Source organism: Schistocerca gregaria, chromosome 2 (assembly GCF_023897955.1).
Source record: "Schistocerca gregaria isolate iqSchGreg1 chromosome 2, iqSchGreg1.2, whole genome shotgun sequence".
NCBI classification, from domain to species: Eukaryota; Metazoa; Arthropoda; class Insecta; order Orthoptera; family Acrididae; genus Schistocerca; species Schistocerca gregaria.
The window spans coordinates 256,742,382-256,766,027 of NC_064921.1; the positions used below are offsets into that span (position 1 = coordinate 256,742,382).

Here is a 23,646-nt window from a genome sequence, read left to right on the forward strand (position 1 = left end):
CACAAAACTCTGTTTACAAGGCGGTTCTTTTCCTTAAATCCTGCTGAATGCAAGCTGCACTGTTGTAACAGATAAACATTTCGCATGTTAAAAACACACATAAACTTGCTTTGTCGCCTTGTTATCATGGCACCACACTCGTAACGCAAAGTCGAGGGCTCAACAGTTCTACGAGGGGCGTTCAATAAGTAATGCAACACTTTTTTTTATGAAAATCAGGTTCAGGGAATCCCCACCGTTTTGTTTACAAAACCCTATTTTTCAATATAATCTCCGTTCAACACGACGGCCTTACATCATTTTACTGAGAGGGCCTGAATGTTCGTATAGTACCACTCTCCTGGTCGACGTCGGAAACGATGTCTGGCTGAGTCAATAACATGCCGATTATCCCCATACTGCTTCCCGCAGAGTGCATCCTTCACTGGGCCAAATATATGGAAGTAGGAAGGTGCGACATCCTGGCTGTAGGGCAGATGATGAAGAACAGTCCAGTGAAGTTATGTGGGCTCCTTTTCTGCTGCGCAGACTTGTGTGGTGTCTTGCGTTGTCATGGAGAGCCGGCCGGAGTGGCCGAGTGGTTCTAGGCGCTACAGTCAGGGAACCGCGCGACACCTACAGTCGCAGGTTCGAATCCTGCCTCGGGCATGGATGTGTGTAATGTCCTTAGGTTAGTTAGGTTTAAGTAGTTTTACGTTCTGGGGGACTGATGACCTCAGAAGTTAAGTCCCATAGTGCTCAGAGCCACTAGTCATGGAGAAGAAGAAGTTCGTTTGTTTTTGTGGCAATGAACACGCTCAAGTCGTTTCTTCAGTTACATTTCTACAGACTTCAGAGTTGATCTCTACACCATGAGGATAGGCACCAAATAGAACAACGCCTTCAGGGATCCAGATGACTGTCTTCAGGACTTTACCGGCTGAGTGTGCGCCTTACAACTTTTTCTTCGAAGGAGACAGGTGAAGTGACGCCACTCCGTGGATTGCCGTTTTGTTTCCGGCTCCAAGTGACGAGCCCATCTTTCATTTTCTGCGATGTTCAACAAAAAATGCTCACGGTCAGCTTCGTAACGGGCAAGCAATTCAGTAGAGATGGCCCTTCGTTGCTCCTTATGGTCTTCTTTTTAGGCGGTGAGGAGCCCAGCAGCGCACACCTTTGACTTCCCAAACTGGTGGACAAGTGTGTCAGCACTATCGAGAGAGACGTTTAGCTGTCCAGCGATGTGTTTGATTGTGATCCTTCAGTCACCCCGAATGAGAATGTCCTCAGATTTCAACATTGCATGAGTTTCAGCTGTGTGTGGCCTGTCGGGACGCGGGAGATCGGACAGTCTTACGTGATCTTGTTGCGACGATGACAGGCGCTTCGCCCTACGACTCACCGTGCTTTTGTCCACTGCCAAGTGTCCGTAGATATTCTCCAAACGCCTATGAATATCTGCAGTGCTCTGCTTTTTCGCCTCTGGTTGGAACGCACTTCCGTTACAGATGCCATTTTGAAACATACGTTTACAACCAGCACTTCTCGAAAGTTCGTGAAACTATAGGAGCTGAAGCGAGAATATTACATGATGTTCCACAACACGTTTCGCATTTCCCCGACGGAAACTAACCGAGAAAAAAATATGGCGCATTACTTATTGAACTCCCCACGTGTTCATATTTGTGCATGTAATACTCCGAAAAAAATAGAACTTTGAGACCGAATCTTTTTTAATAGCTCTGTACAAAATACAACCACGGGACTCTCATAACGGTACAATCTACTGACCAAATAGGATGGCGGTGTTGTATACTGAAAGATGACACCATTAGACATGCAGAAACACTTGCAGATGTTTGTTACAATGACTGGCAGGTTGACCCTAAATGTAGAGCACATCTGTGGCTGGAAGTCTGATCATACGATCAGTATCAGTCACTGTAACCAGCCACAACCGTCAAGTATCTAAGAGTGTCCATCGAGAGCGGTCTGAAATGGAATGTCAACAGAACTGGTTGATACCAGAGAGTTTTATTGAAAGGATACGAAGAAGTCGCAAATATGGACTCTGTTTGGCCGATTCTAGACCATTTAAGACGTAACTAATTTATCTTATCTCTTCTTCTACAACTATAATAACACCTTTACCACTGTTTCTACTGCTCAATCTAAACCCTACTCCGAAACCACTGCTACCTTCTCTTTACTTTTCTGTTGTAATTGCGTAAGCTGGTTCATCAGCAAGTTCTCTTTAAATTGCGCAGACAGTACACGTTCGTATTTTCGTTGACACATACATGCCAGCAGTCAACAAGAACATTGGATAAACATCAATCATTTGAAAAATCGGCAGTGCCAACATGCATTAGCCATTTAAAAATATCGGCATCTGTTTTCTTTGAGGACGCAGTCAATATGATGCATCGGTAATGCGTAATCTCTAACGATTTTTGCCAGGCAGTACTATACTAACAGGCACGTCACGACTGTGAGAAAACCTTCTTGCAGTATCAGACCAATCACGGTACATTTCAACACATGACAGTATGTCTCGAGTCCCACTTCACCCCTTTTCTGTATCGATAAACACTTTGTTTGATGTTCTTTTTACCGATACAGTCCAAATTACTGCTCCTCTACATTGTTAATTTACGGAATTTCATAAAAGTCGAGAACTCTAGCGTACTTTCTTTACCAATTTGCCGCTCATTGGCAACTCTCTCTCTCTCTCGCTCTCTCTCGCTCTCTCTCGCTCTCTCTCGCTCTCTCTCGCTCTCTCTCGCTCTCTCTCGCTCTCTCTCTCGCTCTCTCTCTCGCTCTCTCTCGCTCTCTCTCGCTCTCTCTCGCTCTCTCTCGCTCTCTCTCGCTCTCTCTCGCTCTCTCTCGCTCTCTCTCGCTCTCTCTCGCTCTCTCTCGCTCTCTCTCGCTCTCTCTCGCTCTCTCTCGCTCTCTCTCGCTCTCTCTCGCTCTCTCTCGCTCTCTCTCGCTCTCTCTCGCTCTCTCTCGCTCTCTCTCTCTCTCTCTCTCTCTCTCTCTCTCCATCTTCCTTCGTTTACTACACAGATCACATTTAATCCTAATTCGGTATGGCACTTGACAAATTGATTTACCGTAAGTTATTACATTATACAAATGTCCACAACGGAAACGTTTTCACAGACAACTCTTTGCATAATGGAATATGTTCATAAATAAATTACTCGGACATCTGCTTGAACAGCGATAGATTAATAAATATGAAAAAGAATTTACACTTGAAACAAGGATCTTACTTAGTTTTAAGGGCTTCTCCATTATTCAGCAATTGCCTTGCATTCCCATTCACCAGTACCGACGATCATTGCAATCTTCCTCTCTAAGATCGCTCTTCCTCGTCATTCCAGTTATTCCCGCTCTCTGTGTTATTCTCCGCGGTCCTCGCTTCCTCCTTCCCGGCGGCAACCATTCCAAGATCGCTTTTGGCCATCGTTCTTGCTCCATTCGCCACACGTGGTCATACCACTGAAGAGCTCTTTTCTCAGTTCTTTGCAGGATTCGTTGTTCTATATCCATCATCTAATTTGGTTACTTCTTCTCCTCTCCATTCTGGACGTTCTGGCTACCCTCCTCATTCCATCCATCTCCACTGTCAAGCCTACACCGTTGCCGCTCTCCCGGGGACTATCCATCTGCACCACAAATGAGTGTACATTCAACTGTTATTTGCTGAATCCTCTTCTTTTTTTTCTTTTGATACTGCTAATCATAGCACATCGCCTAATCAGAACAGATACTCACAGGTTGATGAACTCTCCGTGTCATACCACCATATTTCTCGATCCGAGGACCATACCGAAGTTAACTGAAGAAGTGTAGAAAATTCAAAGAAGAGATGCCTGTTTCCTCATGGGTTTGTCTCTTCAACGCAAGAACATCATCTCAATATTAAAAAAAAAAAAAAAAAAGCGGCCGTGAAAGACTGCAAGAAGAGTGCTGTGCGCTGCAGGTTGGTTGCCTTTGACGAATCAAGACACCTCTTTTCAAACGTTTGAAACTGTTTTGTAGATGCGAGTCCGATTCTTGATCGGAGGTTGGTGTTTACTGGTACATCCCAGATTACATAATTCGATTTAACTGGACTTTATAACTATCTCATACAGAATTTTCGAGTCGTTCTTTGACGTTATTTTGATGCGATGAGTAAATAAAACGAAGAACCGGACAGACGCTATCGACTCTCTCTCTCTCTCTCTTTCTCTCTCTCTCTCTCTCTCTCTCTCTCTCTCTCTCTCTCTCTCTCTCTCTCTATCTCTCTCTCCACTTTTCAATATTCATATGAGAGTGGATGCATCTAAATATTGTTAAATGATTGAACAGTATGACTGCATCAGTTTATAGTTTTAAACGTCTTCATTGATCTCCGTTATTCTATCTACAGTTTTGTTGCTTACTTTTCTGCAGTATAAAGTAAGATACTCTAGAACATAGTTGACGTAGTCCATTAAGTGTTTCAAATTTTGCAGCTATAAACCACTATTGTTCTTTATTTCAGGAGTTCTGTCCTACGTAAGCGGTGTTCCTGTATTAGAAGACAACTCCAGCAAAGATGATCCACTGTGGGTAAGAATCAATGTTTATACTCATTAAAGCGGGCTTATCCATAATATTGTCACTCCCTGTCTTAGAGCATGGCGTTAAAGAGCGCCTTGCGACCTTGTGGTGAAATGGTTGTGCGGAAGAAGGGGGGGGGGGGGGCGGTTGACGACGACACTGTTCGTTGCTCCGTAATGTCAAAGTGATTGTAGCCACAACGTTTAGGAGGAGATTATCGTGCTAAAGGGGAAAAATTGCTTGTGTCTAAATAATACTGAATACGTTTAATTTAAACTGAACAAAGTTTAGGAATGTGTACCAAAAGAAAGTGGTCACATGTACTGCGTAGATCATATACCGGGTGGTTATAATTAAAGTGTAGCTATTGACAGACGTCCAGTGTTGGCTGTAATTATCGTATGCCAGCGAACCTCGATAAATATCCTAATGAGTTACGATATGACGGAACCGATTTACGCTGCAAACAAATTAGTTACTATTTTGGCCACCACTTACAAATCCAGCGCTTTGAATAAAAGAAAGGCGTGTAGAACTGTTTCCATATGTCATGGCTTAGGAACGAGAAGTGAGAAAGGCAAAATGTTCATTTTATTATTAACCGCACCTTATACCAGTTGTTTCACGTGAGCACTGCAGACGTCGGCGGGGTGCTGTAGAGCGCCAATGTGCATATGGTATCCAAAATTGGAATTAATTTCTTTTTTACAGCGTAAATAGGTTCCGCGTTAACGCAGTAACTTATGTACCAAGATTCGTTGCTATACTATAATTACAGCCCACACTGGACCTTTGTGAGTGCCTGCACTTTAATTGGAACCACCCGTTACGTTTTAGCCATTCCAACTTACACTAAACAGAACTTCAAAAGTAGCTCAGCACACACAAAACCGAGGAAATACACAACTAACAAAATTCACTAGGATTTACGTTTGCTGCCCATGCGGATCACACGAGTGTACCGGTGTTCCATCGTCCAGTACATCAGACAGAGAAAACGTTAACCCACTGGAGACAAAATCAGAATATTGTGATGATAATCGACAATAACTGGAACCAAAACCGGCGACACTAATAGATTATCGAACTTTTTATAGCAAGGCTGATGAAATTTCATTGGAATTTTAGCCTAGTACGAAAAGAGTCACAGCGAGGAATGAAATGAAAGAAAACATGCTATTCATACGTTTAGATTACTGTCTGGTCCTTCTCAGTGGTATTGCCAGCATGCAGTATACCTGAGTGGTCTCGCCACTATACAATCCCTGTATGTGGGTTATGCTTAATCCACGAATCTCATAGTGTAGGGGCAAGAACGAACTCAACAGTATGTGAAAAAAATAACTGGCGCTTCGCCCCGTCGCCCACACCCTCGCCTCTCCCAGCTTTTGTATTTTGAACACAGTAGTAATCATTAAAGTAAGCCTTGCGAAGCGTTCCACATAGACCAGTCCACTGGGCCACAGCGAGTGATGTGGCGCCGTAGCAGATAGGCAGGCCGCATGCAGTCGTGCAGCAAGTGCAGCCGACGTACAGGCGCTAGTGAGCTAACACACAAACCGAGATACCTCCACATTTGCTAGGCGTCCTCACTAAAAATGTGCGGAGTGTACAAAAATTCAGTCCTGCTTGCTGCCTTCTCGAAACTTTCCCGTATTTTCACCATCACCGTCCAAATGAATTCCAGTGCCAGATAAGGAACTTGTAACATACTCGTTCTCTCCTAACCACGAAAAATTAAGTTCTTGGTGTGTTACATTCCAATAAAACGACTATTTGGCACTCTCAAAAAATAACTGTGAACAAGCAGTAGAACTCGGTTATTATTAAATGATTAACCTAGCTGCAGCCATCGATTCGCTATAGCCAACTGTCAAACAGCTTCTTCGGGCTTTCATCTACATCTACATGATGACTCTGCCAGTCACAATTAAGTGCCTGGCAGAAGGTTCATTGAAACACCTTCAAGCTATCTCTCTACCGTTCCACTCTCGAATAGCGTCCGGCAAATAAACACTTAAATCCTTCCTTGCGAGTTCTCTTATTTTATAATGTTATTGTTTCTCCCTAAGTTGGTGGGCGCCAACAAAATATTTTCTCACTGTGAGGAGAAAGTTTGTGATTGGAATTTCATGAGAAGATTCTGCCGCAGGGGAAAACGCCTTTGGTTTAATTATTTCCACCCCAATTCGCGTATCATATCCGTGGCACTCCGTCCCCTATTTCGCGATACAAAAAACGAGCTGCATTTCATTGAACTTTTTTAATGTCCTCCGTCAATTCTGTCAGAAGCAAATCCCACACCGCACTACAATACTCCAGAAAACGGTGTCTTTTGTCGAACTGTTGCGTTTTCTAAGTGTTCTGCCAATAAATCGCGGTCTTTGGTTTGCCTTCCCCATAACATTATCTACGTGATCGTTCCAATTTAAGTTATTCGCAATTTTAGTCCCTAAGTATTTGGCTTAATGTACAGCCTTTAATTCTGTCTGATTTGTCGTGTAACCGAAATTTAACGGATTCCGTTTATTGCTCATGTGGGCGACTTCACACTTTTCATTGTTTAGAGTTAACTGTCGATTTTCCCATCATGTGTATGTAAAATCATTTTGCAATTGGTTTTGATCCTCTGATGACTTTACAAGACTGTAAATGACTACACAATCTGAAAAGTCTAAGCAGGCTTCTTGTATTGTGTCACAAATCGTTTACATACATCAGGTACAGCAGGTACAGCGTTCCTTGGGGAACGCCAGGAATTACTCCTATTTTACTCGAGGACTTTCTGTCAGTTACTACGATCCGTGACCTTTCTGACAGGAAAACACGAATCCAGTCGCACAACTGAGACTCCATAGGCAGGAAATTTGATTAAAAGTCGCTTGTGTGGAACAGTATCAAAAGACTTCTGGATATCTGAAAATATAGAATCAGTTTGACATCCCTTCTCGATAGCACTCATTACTTTGTGAGGACAAAGAGCTAGCTGTGTTTTACGAGGCCGGTACTTTCTGAATCCGTGTTGGCTGTTTGTCAATAAATCGTTTTCTTGCAGGTAATTCAGAGATCTGTGACTGACGCCCGAACAAGAGGGACTTACATGCATTGAGAATAAAAAACAACGTACTGAGAATGGCTAGCTACTAGCTGAAATCTGGATTTGCTTGCTGCACTCTATAGTTTATAAATCATATACAGTCGCTGAGTGCACCCACTTTCCGAATATAAGGTAACCTGATAATTCATAATGTTCGAGCACAGAGTATGTTCCAAAAGCCTACTGCAAATCGACGTTAGTGAAATGGGTCTGTGATTCAGCAGATTACACCTATTTACTTTCTTGGGTAATGGCGTGAATTATTCAAGATTCCAGTCTTTAGGTACGGATCTTTCGACGAGCGCACTGTTGTATGGAATTGTTAAGTATGGATCTATTGTATCAGCATATTATGAAAGGAATCTGACTGATATAGGATCTGGAACGGAAGCCTTGCCTTTATTAAGTAAATCAAGCTGCTTCGCTACACCGAGGGTATCTACTTCTAAGTTACTCAAGTTGGCGGTTGTTCTTCATTCGAGTTCCGAAATATTTACTTCACCTTCTTTGAAAAAGAGGTTATGGGAAACCGTGTTTAATAACTCTGCTCTAGTAATACTGTCATCAGTAATATCGCGTTTGGTATCACGCACTGGAGCCATCGATTGCGCCTTGCGGCTGGAGTACTTAACATACACCCAGAGTCTCTTCGGGTTTTCTGCCAGATTTCGCGACAGAGTTTCGTTGTGCAAACCATTAAAACCATCTTGCACTGAAGTTCGCGTTAAATTCCGGAAATCTCTAAATCTTTGTCAGTCTTGAGGATTTTTCGTTCTTTTAAATATGGCGTGCTTTTTGGCTTCTGTGCAAATTCCATATGCATATCAGAATCAAATAATGAGCTCAACTTTCGATTAAATTTTAAAGAAATATAACATTTATTTTTGATCTTGTGAATACATTTCTTCCAGCTACACTCTAAGCAATATTACGAACAACTCATCTCCATCAAGGCCACTTTACAACTAAGCGCATTCAAGTTACTACGCACCCTATAAAAGACCTGTGTTCGCCAAATATTCTGTAATGAATATTCTATTACGTTTCACAGACAGAAAAATATAAAATATTTATCGTTAACAGAATTTATAGAAAAAGGACTTTGTATATGACTATGGCTATTTTGTTGGTCAGATGTCTGAACGAGGCACACACAAGACTCTCTAGATATTACATAACGGATTTTACTCGAAAATCTTCCAACCAAACGAAAACCGGGAAATGGACAAATGGGGCATTAAATTGACTAGCTTGAAGTCTTGTTTTGCAAAGTAATCACGCTAATTAATAAGCATTTAATTAGTGATTTGAGAGAAAATTGAAGTATTTCACGAACAGCTTGCTGTTAGCTATGCAAATGAACTGTCAAAAAACTCATCTCTTCAAGGAGCATATAAAGTTACATTAGTGTTATATTTAATTTCCAATCAAAATATCTTTCTATAAAACTTACATATTTTCTTTATATTGTCTCAGTCACATCTAAGATTTTTTTTTTTTCAAATTTTGACCTGTTTCTTAGCTAAATCTTCAGATCACATGCTATATTATAAATGCACTCGCAATGTCCAAGAACGTTGTATCATACGTAACATTCTTATTTTAAATCTTCAGATAAAAAGTGCTATGTACGGCCACACTTTCTATGACAGCAATTGAAACAAAAGGCCCGTGCAGCGTCGTAAATTGTTTATACATAAGGGGTGTTCAAAAAGAAACGAACAGGAGGCATAATTACAAAAACCAGTCCCTGTATGTTAGAAGTATAGGCCCTGGCTGTTGAGACACTTGTCTCATTGTGACACAAGGTGGTGAATTACCGGGGCTGCGATGATAACCTGTTCCGCACGTACATCTGGACGTTGCCGTCCACACGAGTACAGGAAGGGTTATGCTGCTGTTCTTCTTTGACAAAGATGGCCCCCTTCTGATTCACTTCCAGCAGCACGGGAAAACAGTGAATGCCCAGCGTTACTCGCAAACCTTTACCACCCTTCGCCAAGCGATCAAATCAAAACGACCAGGCTATCTCACCAGTGGAGTCATTCTGCTCCACAACAGTGCAGAGCCTCATACGGTCAACACAGTCATGGAGCTCCTGCAGAAATTCAAATGGAAGATTCTCGGCCATCCTTCATACAGTCCGGACCTCTCTCTCTGTGATTACGTCATTTTTGGTCCCCTTAAAAAAGCTCTGAGGGGCAAACGATTCACCGCGGACAACGATGTCCAGCTGTACTTGCGGAACTGGTTAACATCGCAGCCCCGGGAATTCTATGAGACAGCCAGTCACCGCCTTCTGTCACAATGGGGCAACTGTCCCAACAGCCAGGGTCAATACTTCTAACATACAGGAACTGGTTTCTGTAATTATGCTTCATGCTCGTTTCTTTTTGAACGCCCCTTATACAATGAAGCATCGATTTAATTACTTCCGTTATAGTCAGTAAATGCAAGCCCCGATTTGCTATGTAAGTTGTAATTGAAGTCAATACTACAGCATGAAATACACTCCTGGAAATGGAAAAAAGAACACATTGACACCGGTGTGTCAGACCCACCATACTTGCTCCGGACACTGCGAGAGGGCTGTACAAGCAATGATCACACGCACTGCACAGCGGACACACCAGGAACCGCGGTGTTGGCCGTCGAATGGCGCTAGCTGCGCACCATTTGTGCACCGCCGCCGTCAGTGTCAGCCAGTTTGCCGTGGCATACGGAGCTCCATCGCAGTCTTTAACACTGGTAGCATGCCGCGACAGCGTGGACGTGAACCGTATGTGCAGTTGATGGACTTTGAGCGAGGGCGTATAGTGGGCATGCGGGAGGCCGGGTGGACGTACCGCCGAATTGCTCAACACGTGGGGCGTGAGGTCTCCACAGTACATCGATGTTGTCGCCAGTGGTCGGCGAAAGGTGCACGTGCCCGTCGACCTGGGACCGGACCGCAGCGACGCACGGACGCACGCCAACACCGTAGGATCAAACGCAGTGCCGTAGGGGACCGCACCGCCACTTCCCAGCAAATTAGGGACACTGTTGCTCCTGGGGTATCGGCGAGGACCATTCACAACCGTCTCCATGAAGCTGGGCTACGGTCCCGCACACCGTTAGGCCGTCTTCCGCTCACGCCCCAACATCGTGCAGCCCGCCTCCAGTGGTGTCGCGACAGGCGTGAATGGAGGGACGAATGGAGACGTGTCGTCTTCAGCGATGAGAGTCGCTTCTGCCTTGGTGCCAATGATGGTCGTATGCGTGTTTGGCGCCGTCCAGGTGAGAGCCACAATCAGGACTGCATACGACCGAGGCACACAGGGCCAACACTCGGCATAATGGTGTGGGGAGCGATCTCCTACACTGGCCGTACAACTCTGGTGATCGTCGAGGGGACACTGAATAGTGCACGGTACATCCAAACCGTCATCGAACCCATCGTTCTACCATTCCTAGACCGGCAAGGGAACTTGCTGTTCCAACAGGACAATGCACGTTCGCATGTATCCCGTGCCACCCAACGAGCTCTAGAAGGTGTAAGTCAACAATCCCGGGCCAGCAAGATCTCCGGATCTGTCCCCCATTGAGCATGTTTGGGACTGGATGAAGCGTCGTCTCACGCGGTCTGCACGTCCAGCACGACCGCTGGTCCAACTGAGGAACCAGGTGGAAATGGCATGGCAAGCCGTTCCACAGGACTACATCCAGCATCTCTACGATCGTCTCCATGGGAGCATAGCAGCCTGCATTGCTGTGAAAGGTGGATATACACTGTACTAGTGCCGACATTGCGCATGCTCTGTTGCCTGTGTCTATGTACCTGTGGTTCTGTCAGTGTGATCATGTGATGTATCTGACCCCAGGAATGTGTCAATAAAGTTTCCCCTTCCTGAGACAATGAATTCACGGTGTTCTTATTTCAATTTCCAGGAGTGTATATATACAACATCGTTAGGACAAGTTACTCTTTGTGACAATGTTGTATATGTATTTTGTGTTTGGACAAGTTACACAGTGTGGCGACGTTGTATATATTTTTTATGTTTTGCTATTGACTTCGAGTAAAGCTTACATAATCTCTGCTATCTGTTACTTATTGTAACGGGAATAATTACATGGACACTTCAATGTATAAGAAAAATTTTTACAGCGCTGTATAGGCTTTTTGTTTCAATTGCTGCCATAGATAACGTGGCTACACACAGAACAATCTAACTGAAACGAATGTTATAGACGATGCAACAGTCTTGTACACTCAAATGTTAAATGCGATTGAGACAATATATAGAAAAATTTGAAAGTATTTAAAAATTCTGTAATATTACATTTTGTTATTGTTGACGTGTACTGGTCTGCTCAGAGTTCAGACCTGAACCTAACAGACATGGTCCGGGTGAGTTAGAACATCGACTTGGCTGCAGGCTCCAGGTTCCATCATCACTACTTTGTCTGGTTTCGACTCTTGACAAAGAATGTGCAGACAGTGACACACCTCATTGGAGGGCTGACGCCGTCATAAAGGTGAAGGGTGGACACGTCCCATGTTAATGTCCACTAATACACTGCAGCGTCAAAGAAACTGGTATAGGCATGCATATTCAAGTATAGAGAAATGTAAAGAAGCAGAATACGGTGCTGCGGTCGACAACGTATACGTCTATAAAAGCCAAAAAGTGTCTGGCGCAGCTGTTAGATCGATTATTGTTGCTACAATGGCAGGTTATCAAGATTTAAGTGAGTTTGAACGTCGTGTTATAATAGGCGCACGAGCGATGGGACACAGCATCTCCGAGGTAGCGATGAAGTGGGGATTTTCCCATAGAACCATTTCACGAGTGTACCATGAATACCATGAATGCGGTAAAACATCAAATCTCCAACATAGCTGTGGCCTGCAAAAAATCCTGCAAGAACGGAGCCAACGACGACTGAAGAGCATCGTTAAACGTGACAGGAGTGCAACCTTTCCTCAAATTGTTGCAGATATCATTGATGGGGCATCAACAAGTGTCGGCGTGCGAACCATTCAACACAACTTCCGTAGCCGAAGGCCCACTCGTGTACCCTTGATGATAACTGCATTACACAAAGCTTTACGCCTCGCGTGGGCCCGTCAACAAAAAAAAAGGCCCTGAGCGCTATGGGACTCAACTGCTGTGGTCATCGGTCCCCTAGAACTTAGAACTACTTAAACCTAACTAACCTAAGGACATCACACACATCCATGCCCGAGGCAGGATTCGAACCTGCGACCGTAGCAGTCGCACGGTTCCGGACTGCGCGCCTAGAACCGCGAGACCACCGCGGCCGGCGCCCGTCAACACTGACATTGTGTTGTTGATGACTGGAAACATGTTACCTGGTCGGATGAGTCTCATCTCAAATTGTATCGAGCAGATGGACGTGTATGAGTATGGAGACAACCTCATGAATCCATTGACCCTGCATGTCAGTAGGGGACTGTTGAAGCTGATGGAGGCTCTGAAATGGTGTGGAGCGTGTGCAATTGGAATGTTATGGGATTCCTGATACGTCTAGATGCGACTCTGACAGGTGACACGTACATAAGCAGCCAGTCTGAACACCTGCATCCATTCATGTCCATTGTGCATTCAGACGGACTTGGGAAATTCTAGCGGGACGATACGACACCCCGAAAGTCCAGAATTGCTACAGAGAGGCTGGAGGAGCACTCTTCTGAGTTTAAACACTTCCACTGGCCATCAAACTACCCAGAGATGAACATTACTGAGCATATCTGGGATACCTTGCAGTGTGCTGTTCAGAAGAGATCTCCACCCCCTCGTAATCTTACGGATTTATGGTGAGCCCTGCACGATTCATGGTATCAGTTCCCTGCAGCACTACTTCAGACGTTAGTCGAGTCCATGCAAAGTCGTGTTGCGGCACTTCTGCGTACTCGCGTGGGCCCTACACGATGTTAGGCAGGTGTACCGGTTTCTTTGGCTCTTCAATGTAGATAGGACCGTTGCTATTCACAATATACATAAATGATCTGGTGGATGACATCGGAAGTTCACTGAGGGTTTTTGCAGATGATGCTGTGGTGTATCGAGAGGTTGCAACAATGGAAAACTGTACTGAAATGCAGGATGATCTGCAGCGAATTGACGCATGGTGCACGGAATGGCAATTGAATCTCAATGTAGACAAGTGTAATGTGATGCGAATACATAGAAAGATAGGTCACTTATCATTTAGCTACAAAATAGCAGGTCAGCAACTGGAAGCAGTTAATTCCATAAATTATCTGGGAGTACGCATTAGGAGTGATTTAAAATGGAATGATCATATGAAGTTGATCGTCGGTAAAGCAGATGCCAGACTGAAATTCATTGGAAGAATCCTAAGGAAATGCAATCCGACAACAAAGGAAGTAGGTTACAGTTCGCTAGTTCGCCCACTGCTTGAATACTGCTCAGCAGTGTGGGATCCGCACCAGATACAGTTGATAGAAGAGATAGAGAAGATCCAACGGAGAGCAGCGCGCTTCGTTACAGGATCATTTAGTAATCGCGAAAGCGTTACGGAGATGATAGATAAACTCCAGTGGAAGACTCTGCAGGAGAGACGCTCAGTAGCTCGGTACGGGCTTTTGTTAAAGCTCCGAGAACATACCTTCACCGAAGAGTCAAGCAGTATATTGCTCCCTCCTACGTATATCTCGCGAAGAGACCATGAGGATAAAATCACAGAGATTAGAGCCCACACAGAAGCATACCGACAATCCTTCTTTCCACGTACAATACGAGACTGGAATAGAAGGGAGAACCGATAGAGGTACTCAGGGTACCCTCCGCCACACACCGTCAGGTGGCTTGCGGAGTATGGATGTAGATATAGATGTAGATGTCTGAATACTTTTGATGAGAGACTGTAGGTCAGACTTGGTAAACTGCAGCTCAATATCGATGTGCGAGGGATATGAGGGAGTACAGCAGAGGAATGCCACGGTGTGTTGCAGAAGGCTGAGCAAGAGGAGTCGGAGCAGGCTGCGCCGGCCGCCCCCGCCACGCTGGACGCGTCCTTCTGCCGGCGGCGCGCCGACGGGCTGTACCCGCACCCGGACTCCGCCGTCCACTACTACAGGTAACGCCCGCCTGTGCCCTGCCTGCGCTTTCGCATACGCTTCTTAATGGCCACCTGCCGCTCGCAGTAACGGCCATGTTGCGCTACTGTGCGGGTATGGGTAAAATTTTATTGTTTGTCATTTATTTATTTATTTACTTATTTACTGAGTGATCAGTGTTCTGACCGGTCTGATGCCTCCCTCCACGAATTCCTCTCTTTTGCCAACCTTCTCATCTCAGAATAGGTCTTCCAAGCTACGTCCTCAATTATCTGTTGTCTTCCTCTCAAAATTTTACCCTCTACAGCTCCCTCTAGTTATTACCTGATTAACAGATGTCGCTTCGTCCTGTCACTTCTTGTTGTCATCGTTTTCCACATTTTCTTTCCTTCACCGATTCCGCAGAGAACCTCCTGGTTCTTTACCTTAATTTCCAACGTTCTTGTGTAACACCACAACTCAGATGCTTCGATTATCCTCTGTTTCGGTTTCCCCACCGTCCATGTTTCACTACCATACAATGCGGTGCTCCAAAACGCGCAGTCTTAAAAATTTCTTCTGAAACCTCCCCTTAGAAAAATTTATGAATGACTGTACTGGAAAACCTCTTACGTTATTCGATTTTCAAACAGCTGAGCAGAACTGAACGTACTCATACATTTCTCTATTTACTTATTCTGATCAAAACTAAACTGACACATCATTTTTAGCGCAACGCAATCTGATTTTCAATAATCCCTACAAAAGACTGGCCCTGACTGACAATAATCTATACCTTTCATGAATCACTTACCACACAAAAATCTTCGTTACTCGAACTACTGCAATACAGCGAGCGCCAGTACTGCCAGCTAAACAAAAGATTCAAACTACTGAAGTCACTAACTACTGATAGGCATAGTTAGCAAATGAAAGATTTTGATAGAGAACAAACAATGCATTTACCTTAATAATATTCAAAAGTCATTATAAATACAGTATTACAAATTTACTCTTTCTGATGGACACACGTCCAGATCGTCCGCTCTCAAAATTCTGCCATCTCTCTCCCCACATCCGCCACTGCTGTCGGCTCACCTCCAACTGCGCAACGCTACGCGCTGTTCACATCCAACTGCCCAACACTACAATAGCGAATATTCCAACAATGTCAACCAACCTCAGACTGCACACAGCACAAGCAGTGATTTCCATACAGAGGGCTACGTGACGTTACCAACACAAAAACCTAAACAGCCTACTTACACTGCCACAAATTAAGGCCCATGTTTGATACCAGTCGGTGCTAGTCTGCTTTTCATGTCCTCCTTGCTCCGTCCATCACGGGTTATTTTGGTGCCTAGGCAGCATAATTCCTTCACTTCATCTACTTCACGATCCCCGTTTTTGATGTCAAGTTTCTGGCTGTTCTCATTTCTACTGTTTCCCATTACTTTTGTCTTCTTTCGATTCACAGTCAGTCCACATTCCGTACTGATTATTCTGTTCATTCTGCTCAACAGGTCTTGTAATACTCCTTCACATTCACTGACGATAGTGATGTCATCAGCGAATTTTGTCGTTGATATCCTTTCACTTTGAATTTTAATCCTAATCTTGAACCTTTCTTTTATTTCCCTCATTGGTTCTTCGATGTACAGATTAAATAGCTGAGGCGAAAGACTGCATCCCTGCCTTACACCCTTTATAATTCGAGCACATCGTTCTTGGTCTTCCAGTCTCATTCTTCTCTCTTGGTTCTTGTACATATTATATACGACCAGTCTTTCCCTATAGCTTAACCCTATAACTTCGAAAATCGTGCACCATTTCACACTGTCGAACGCTTCCCAGTCTACAAATCCCATAAAAGTGTCTTGATTTTTCTTCGGTCTTGCGTCCATTATCAACAGCGTCATTTAGTTTTATAAGTTGAAATGTTTGGTACTCTTGTGCGATTTTTGGATGCCACAGCCTTTTACAAGGCCCTGAAAACTATTTCCGTTAACAGCCAGAATGTGACAGAAAACGTGATTTTCAGTAATCTTCAGTCCAAATGTCCTCAATTCAACTCGCCCGAACTGAAATAAAATGTTCTAAGTCGCTAAGAATAATGCAGAGCACTCAAGGACCACGGCGATAAATGAAAGTCTACTGTCGTTTAACTAAGCAGAATATTCTGAGAAAAATTCTCTGAACCACAGTATGGCAAAAACGCAAGTTGTTTCATATCTTTCCTCGGGGACCTTTTGCTTTCAAGTCATTGATAACATGACTTACTGAATTTGTCGGGAGTTTACAAGCTGGAAGCTTTAGAACATTGGAACCGTGCATTCGTACATTCAGTTCTCTCTTATCCGTGTTGGATATTACCTGTAATGAAGTGATCGATACCCCAGTTACCGTTACAGGCGGAAAACGCATAGGTCAGAACAAAGTGCCAGCCAGTTCTCTGACTTTGTATTCCACATTACTCTTTAAGCATACTTTTGTGCGTATGATAAAAGCTGTGCATTGTTATGCACAGGCAATAAATCTATGGACTTAGAGTCCACGCAAAATAACTTGGCTCCTGCAGAGAAACGTACTGTCGTTCTGAGCGCCGGGCGAGTCCACCCCTTCGTTCAGAAAGGGGGCTCTCTTAGTTTGCTGTCGCCTGGTGAGCTGCACACTGCGGAAGGTGGTCCTCTCAGACCTTCATGCACTGGTGTCCTTATTCCGTAACCTACCGACTTTTCGAATTAGTGGTCACACCGTCATAACCTGTTAATATGATCGTTTGCGGACTCGCTAAGTGCTTGTGAGGTTTCAACTACTGAACTACACCTCCCCTAGCGCGTAGTGGCGGAACGCGATGGAACCCCCACTACTACCGAGGTCCCTTCCCCTACTGTCCAGTCTGCGCAGGTGTGCTTTAGCAGCAGGACGTTGCGGCTGAGGTGAGACGTGGAGTGGCTTTTGCGCAGGTGTTCCGGCGGCGACGCGCACGTGCTGCGGTGCGCGGAGGGCTCTGTGTTCGTGTCCGGGCGGTGCGAGGCGCCGGCGGAGTGGCGACCCTGCGTTCTGCAGCCGGACGGGCTCCACCCCAACGTCTCCGACGGCTGCGCTTCCTACTACAGGTACACACCTGCTTCCTCTCCTTCTTCTCATCTCACACTTTGGAAGCTTGTGCCCGCTCAGTTCAATGGGTTTTAAGGTTCTGCAACTGAGCATTCTGCTAAGATCTCTCTATAAAAAGTGTTACCCACAGACACCAATAACTACCAACCAGTGTCACTTCCTGCACTTTTTTAAAAAAATTTTAGTTCATGATGTACTCCAACGTTGTTACGCACCTGTGCAGCAACGGGTTAGTTGGCCAATAACAGATTGTATTTCAAAAGGAAAACCCTACTGACGAGGAGAACACAAAAAGTGCCACAACCTGATTTTCCACAAAACTCTCTCAGTGGTAGAGGCGTAAAAATAAGCGAACACATGTCCCTGCTTGCCCGCAGATATTCGACCGTTTCTGAGCAGACGAAGTCAGACTTTTCCAGATCTTTATGTGCCTTTTAGAGCGTAAGTGATCCAACATCAGTGGCGCCACAGCGGCTAGCGACGCAGTTTTACACTATTGCGCCCCGTGTTCGAAACCCACCACTATTTCTGCTTTTCATTTATGTACCCATCTCCGTAGAAGATTGCTACATAAATGTTTTCCAATTTATATTGAAATAACGTTGTCCATACTCGTCGACTAATCGTATACCTGGTGAATTAATTAAAAAAAAGAAAAATAATAAATGAATGGAAAAATTATTTGAAATTATTTTCGGTGAAATTCTGTACTATATCTTGATTCATAATCAATTGCAAGCGCCAGATTTCGGAAAAGAGACTTGTTTTGCATGGTTTGCCCCTAAATTAATGCCAACCCGTGAAATTTTCATGAATGTTATGGACATTCCTTTTGTTAGTGAGATTCTTACGAATAAATGTCGCTGTGGCAAATCGACCTACACGCGATGCTCGTGGAGGTCGGAATTTCTACGTTTCGAATGTTTCTGCTATCGGTATCATCCAAGGAAATGCACCAAATCCTCCTAAATAATAAAAGTACGCATAAAAATAAGAGTTGTAAACTTATGTAGGAATTAAATATAAGAATACGATAATTTAGAGAAATTGTAACCCTGTAAATACACTCCTGGAAATGGAAAAAAGAACACATTGACACCGGTGTGTCAGACCCACCATACTTGCTCCGGACACTGCGAGAGGGCTGTACAAGCAATGATCACACGCACGGCACAGCGGACACACCAGGAACCGCGGTGTTGGCTGTCGAATGGCGCTAGCTGCGCACCATTTGTGCACCGCCGCCGTCAGTGTCAACCAGTTTGCCGTGGCATACGGAGCTCCATCGCAGTCTTTAACACTGGTAGCATGCCGCGACAGCGTGGACGTAAACCGTATGTGCAGTTGACGGACTTTGAGCGAGGGCGTATAGTGGGCATGCGGGAGGCCGCAACCGTCTCCATGAAGCTGGGGTACGGTCCCGCACACCGTTAGGCAGTCTTCCGCTCACGCCCCAACATCGTGCAGCCCGCCTCCAGTGGTGTCGCGACAGGCGTGAATGGAGGGACGAATGGAGACGTGTCGTCTTCAGCGATGAAGAGTCGCTTCTGCCTTGGTGCCAATGATGGTCGTATGCGTGTTTGGCGCCGTGCAGGTGAGCTCCACAATCAGGACTGCATACGACCGAGGCAAACAGGGCCAACACCCGGCATCATGGTGTGGGGAGCGATCTCCTACACTGGCTGTACGCCTCTGGTGATCGTCGAGGGGACACTGAATAGTGCACGGTTCATCCAAAGCGTCATCGAACCCATCGTTCTACCATTCCTAGACCGGCAAGGAGAACTTGCTGTTCCAACAGGACAATGCACGTCCGCATGTATCCTGTGCCACCCAACGTGCTCTAGAAGGTGTAAGTCAACTACCCTGGCCAGCAAGATCTCCGGATCTGTCCCCCATTGAGCATGTTTGGGACTGGTTGAAGCGTCGTCTCACGCGGTCTGCACGTCCAGCACGAACGCTGGTCCAACTGAGGAACCAGGTGGAAATGGCATGGCAAGCCGTTCCACAGTACTAAATACAGCATCTCTACGATCGTCTCCATGGGAGAATAGCAGCCTGCATTGCTGCGAAAGGTGGATATACACTGTACTAGTGCCGACATTGTGCATGCTCTGTTGCCTGTGTCTATGTGCCTGTGGTTCTGTCAGTGTGATCATGTGACGTATCTGACCCCAGGAATGTGTCAATAAAGTTTCCCCTTCCTGGGACAATGAATTCACGGTGTTCTTATTTCAATTTCCAGGAGTGTAACATACGAAAACGTATCATATATAAATATATAACACTTGTTGTGAAACGCAGTTGTAATTTTACAGTTAATATAACGCCTTGTGTCCTGTAACCTGATAAGAAACATTCGTGCAGTAACCTTCTACAAACATGGGTAGGTAAATGAAAAAAATGAAATAAATAAAACCAATAATTGGGTTTCGAACATAGGGCGCAGATGTCACGTTAGTCACTATGCACAAGTTGGCTCAGCTTCCAGTACCTTAAAAAGCATCTAAATCACCTCGAAAACTTTGAAGGTCGTTCTCTCAGGAACGATCGATAATCTGCGGATAAGTATAGACACGTGTTCGCTTATTTTGGCTTCTCTTCCACTGAGAAAGGTTCTGGAAAATCAGGTTATGGCACTTGTCGTTTTCTCCTAGTAAGTCAGATATTTATACATTTACTTAGCAAATAATTAAATCCTTGAATTACAAAATATCACCAACAGAGGTTTTCTATGATCTGTCGCAGGCATTTGACTGCGCCAGTCACAAAATTTTATCACAGAAACTTAAATTTTTATAGAGTATGTAGTTCAGCATGCGCCTGGTTTAGTTATTATTTAAGAAACAGAATGCAGAAAGCATGTTGTGGTTGAAGTAATACAAAGAGGAATGCCAAATCACTTGCGTAGTAAGAAATTACAATGTGAGTCCCAGAGGGTTCGATTATTGACCCAATACTGTTATTCGTGCCTTGTTTTAGTGATCTGTCATGTTATTTGAATCAGGAGGTAGATTTAGTCCTGTTTACAGATGATACAAGCATTGTTGTGAAGCCGAGCAAAGGAGTATCAACGGAGAAAATATTAACTGACTTTTTTTTAGACTTTTGTGAAAGTTGCTGACTGATTTTGCACAAATGAGCCAGCTTCAAACTTTGGGAGCACACTGACGTATTTACAGAGTATCTGTATTACTAAACAGCTGGCCCAGGGCACAAATCTCTGTTGCGGGCTGCCTGTCTAAAGTCTTCCATGGGCAATAAAATAAAGTGAGTTTCAATACATCACACAGTTACAGACTGAATTTAAAGATAGAAAATGCTTTCACGACAAGATTCAACGTAATAAATGAAGTATTACAGTTAGAAACTGTGTATATATCTTGAGGCAGGATGACTCACAGTGTGTAAATTACCCAAACTACACTGGTATGCAAAACTCAAGGACGGTAGTATCTTTCGGGTGATGTATCACTGCCAAATAACATAGCTCGATGAAATTTGGGTCATACATAGAAAGAGCTGCTACAGTGCATTACAGAAGGTAACTGGAAGAAATACGCAATAAGACAAACAGAAATTACACTGAGGTCATCGCGTTTCTTATGGCCTCTGGACAATACAAAAGGCGGGATATGGTTTTTAATGGGGTGTGTGATCACGACGAACAGCAATGCATACACTGTACTGTGCTCCCTCCCTGGTCGCGTGCTTTGTAAGGAGTGCTTGCAGTAGTCCCACCAGTCCTCCAGTATTTGAGAATGGGAACACTTACCCGCTTTCAACAAATTTTAAACACAGTTTCAAATATTTGCCAAGCTTTCTCTCGCTTACAAGCTTAGCGTCAAATATTTTACACATTAACTCATTTGTAGAGTAATCAGAAATCTGAAGATGTTTTCTACGTGAGAATTGATTCTTTGAAGTATCAGAGGTGGTGTGTTTACTAATATTAGTCTGTGCTACAACTCACTCTTAGATGCCAACAAAACAGTTTCAGCTCACTGAGTGACAAAACACATTTCAAAGCTCATTCACATGAGCACAGCCCTCGTAATTCTCAAATCCGGTATCATACACTGGCATTGTTTCACCAGCAATCCACTCATGTGTGTCCGTTGCAGACACAAAAAAGTCTCTGTTTATCCGGGAACGAAATCACATGGTACAGTTCACAGTTTACACAACAGCAGTCATTGTCCTTCTGTAGTTCACATTGATACAGTGCACACATTCATTGAAATGTCTTATCCATGTCCCCACAAAGGATATCCATTCCAACAGCCACGCCATAACGTCAACAATTATCGTCTCCTCCTCACCATTCTTCGCCCTCGTATTGTTGCGTTTCACCAGTAGATGTATTTCTAATATTTACAACAATATGGAAAGGCTAGATTGATACTCACCACATAGTGGAGGCATTCAGTTGCAGGTAGGTACAGTGAAAAAGACTGCTAAAATATTTAAGTTTTTAAGGAAAGTTCTATTTATGAAGTAGAGAACACACACAAATTCACACAAGCACAACTCACATACAAATGGCCACTGTGCGTGGGCGCTGCGGCCTGAATGAATGCGACTGTATCTGCCATGTGCAGCACCTGCTGGGTGTGGGGTGTAGGCAAGGAGGAAGCATGGGGCGAAGAGGGGGAGGGATAGCAGCTTAGGGATGGGTGAAGACGCTGTGCCTGAGGGAGTGTGCAAGGACTTGATGGGATCAGGAAAGAACTGTTAGTGCAGTGTCGCGGGACTGCGGGGGAAGGGAGGGGGGGCAGCGAAGCGACAGGTGAAAGGAGAGGAGTAAAGAATGGGAAAAACAAGGATAGCACTCATATGTAGAGAAGAGTAGGAGCAGGGCAAGGGATAGGTAGGAGGGAGGTCAGGGACTAGAGAAGGTTGAGGCCAGGGACGTTATGGGAACGAAGGATTTGTTTTAGGGAAAGTCCCTCCCCCCCACCTGTGCATTTAAGGAAAGATGGTGTTTGGTGGTTGGTAGGGGGAATCCAGATGGCACAGGCTGCGAAGCAGTCATTAAAGTTAGGGACAATATGCTGGGTGGCATGTTCAGCAACTGAGTGATCCAGCTGTCTCTCGGCCAAGGTTTGACCTTGGCCATTCATGGGAAAAACAGCTTATTAGATGTCACGCCCATGTGGCAAGCCGCACAATGGTTGCAGTTGAGTTGGTAGATTACAAGGCTACTTTGGTGAGGTAGGAAATGTCTGTGGCAGGATTGGAGCACGTGGTAGTGGGAGGATGCGTGCGACAGGTCTTGCAAAACTTATAGGATTCGTTATGACCTGATTAGTAAATATACTGAAGAAAATAAAATTATAAAAGGAGAAGAAATATTCTCTAAGGCAAAAAAAAATGACGCACCACGAAGGAGCTATGAAAATTGGTCAGAATCGACATTCATACAGGTACCGAATGAAATTGCAAAACTGTAAACTTTGGCAGCCGATGTTTCAATGTGCAACACTGCAGCACAGTTTCTTCATGCAGCTGGCAAGGATAGTAAACAGGGGAGATTTCGATACCGGTGCATAAAATCTTGGCGAATGCCATTCCGTGTACTCAGTTGGACAGTAAGTGCACATCGCAGACAGGCTTGTGAACAGTATGTGCAGTTAGAGTAATCGGAAAATCGCTTGATATATGAATGAGTGCACCATGGCCGAACACAGTATCAAGAAGGAACTGGTTGACCTAAAGAGACAAAGGAACGTGAGGACCCAGCAGGACGTGTTAGAGAGGCACTCAGAGTTCCGGATTCATTATTATCATC

At 44.5% G+C, this 23,646-nt stretch overlaps 1 protein-coding gene across 1 annotated transcript in view; it reads left to right on the forward strand.

The window, feature by feature from the left end:
- LOC126336810 (uncharacterized) overlaps window positions 1–23,646 on the forward strand; it is a 229,618-nt gene that overhangs the window by 173,007 nt on the left and 32,965 nt on the right. The window contains exons 2-4 of the mRNA XM_050000854.1: window positions 4,514–4,581; window positions 14,652–14,776; window positions 17,702–17,854. Coding sequence (XP_049856811.1) covers window positions 4,514–4,581; window positions 14,652–14,776; window positions 17,702–17,854 — 346 coding nt within the window. The remainder of the gene's footprint in view (window positions 1–4,513; window positions 4,582–14,651; window positions 14,777–17,701; window positions 17,855–23,646) is intronic.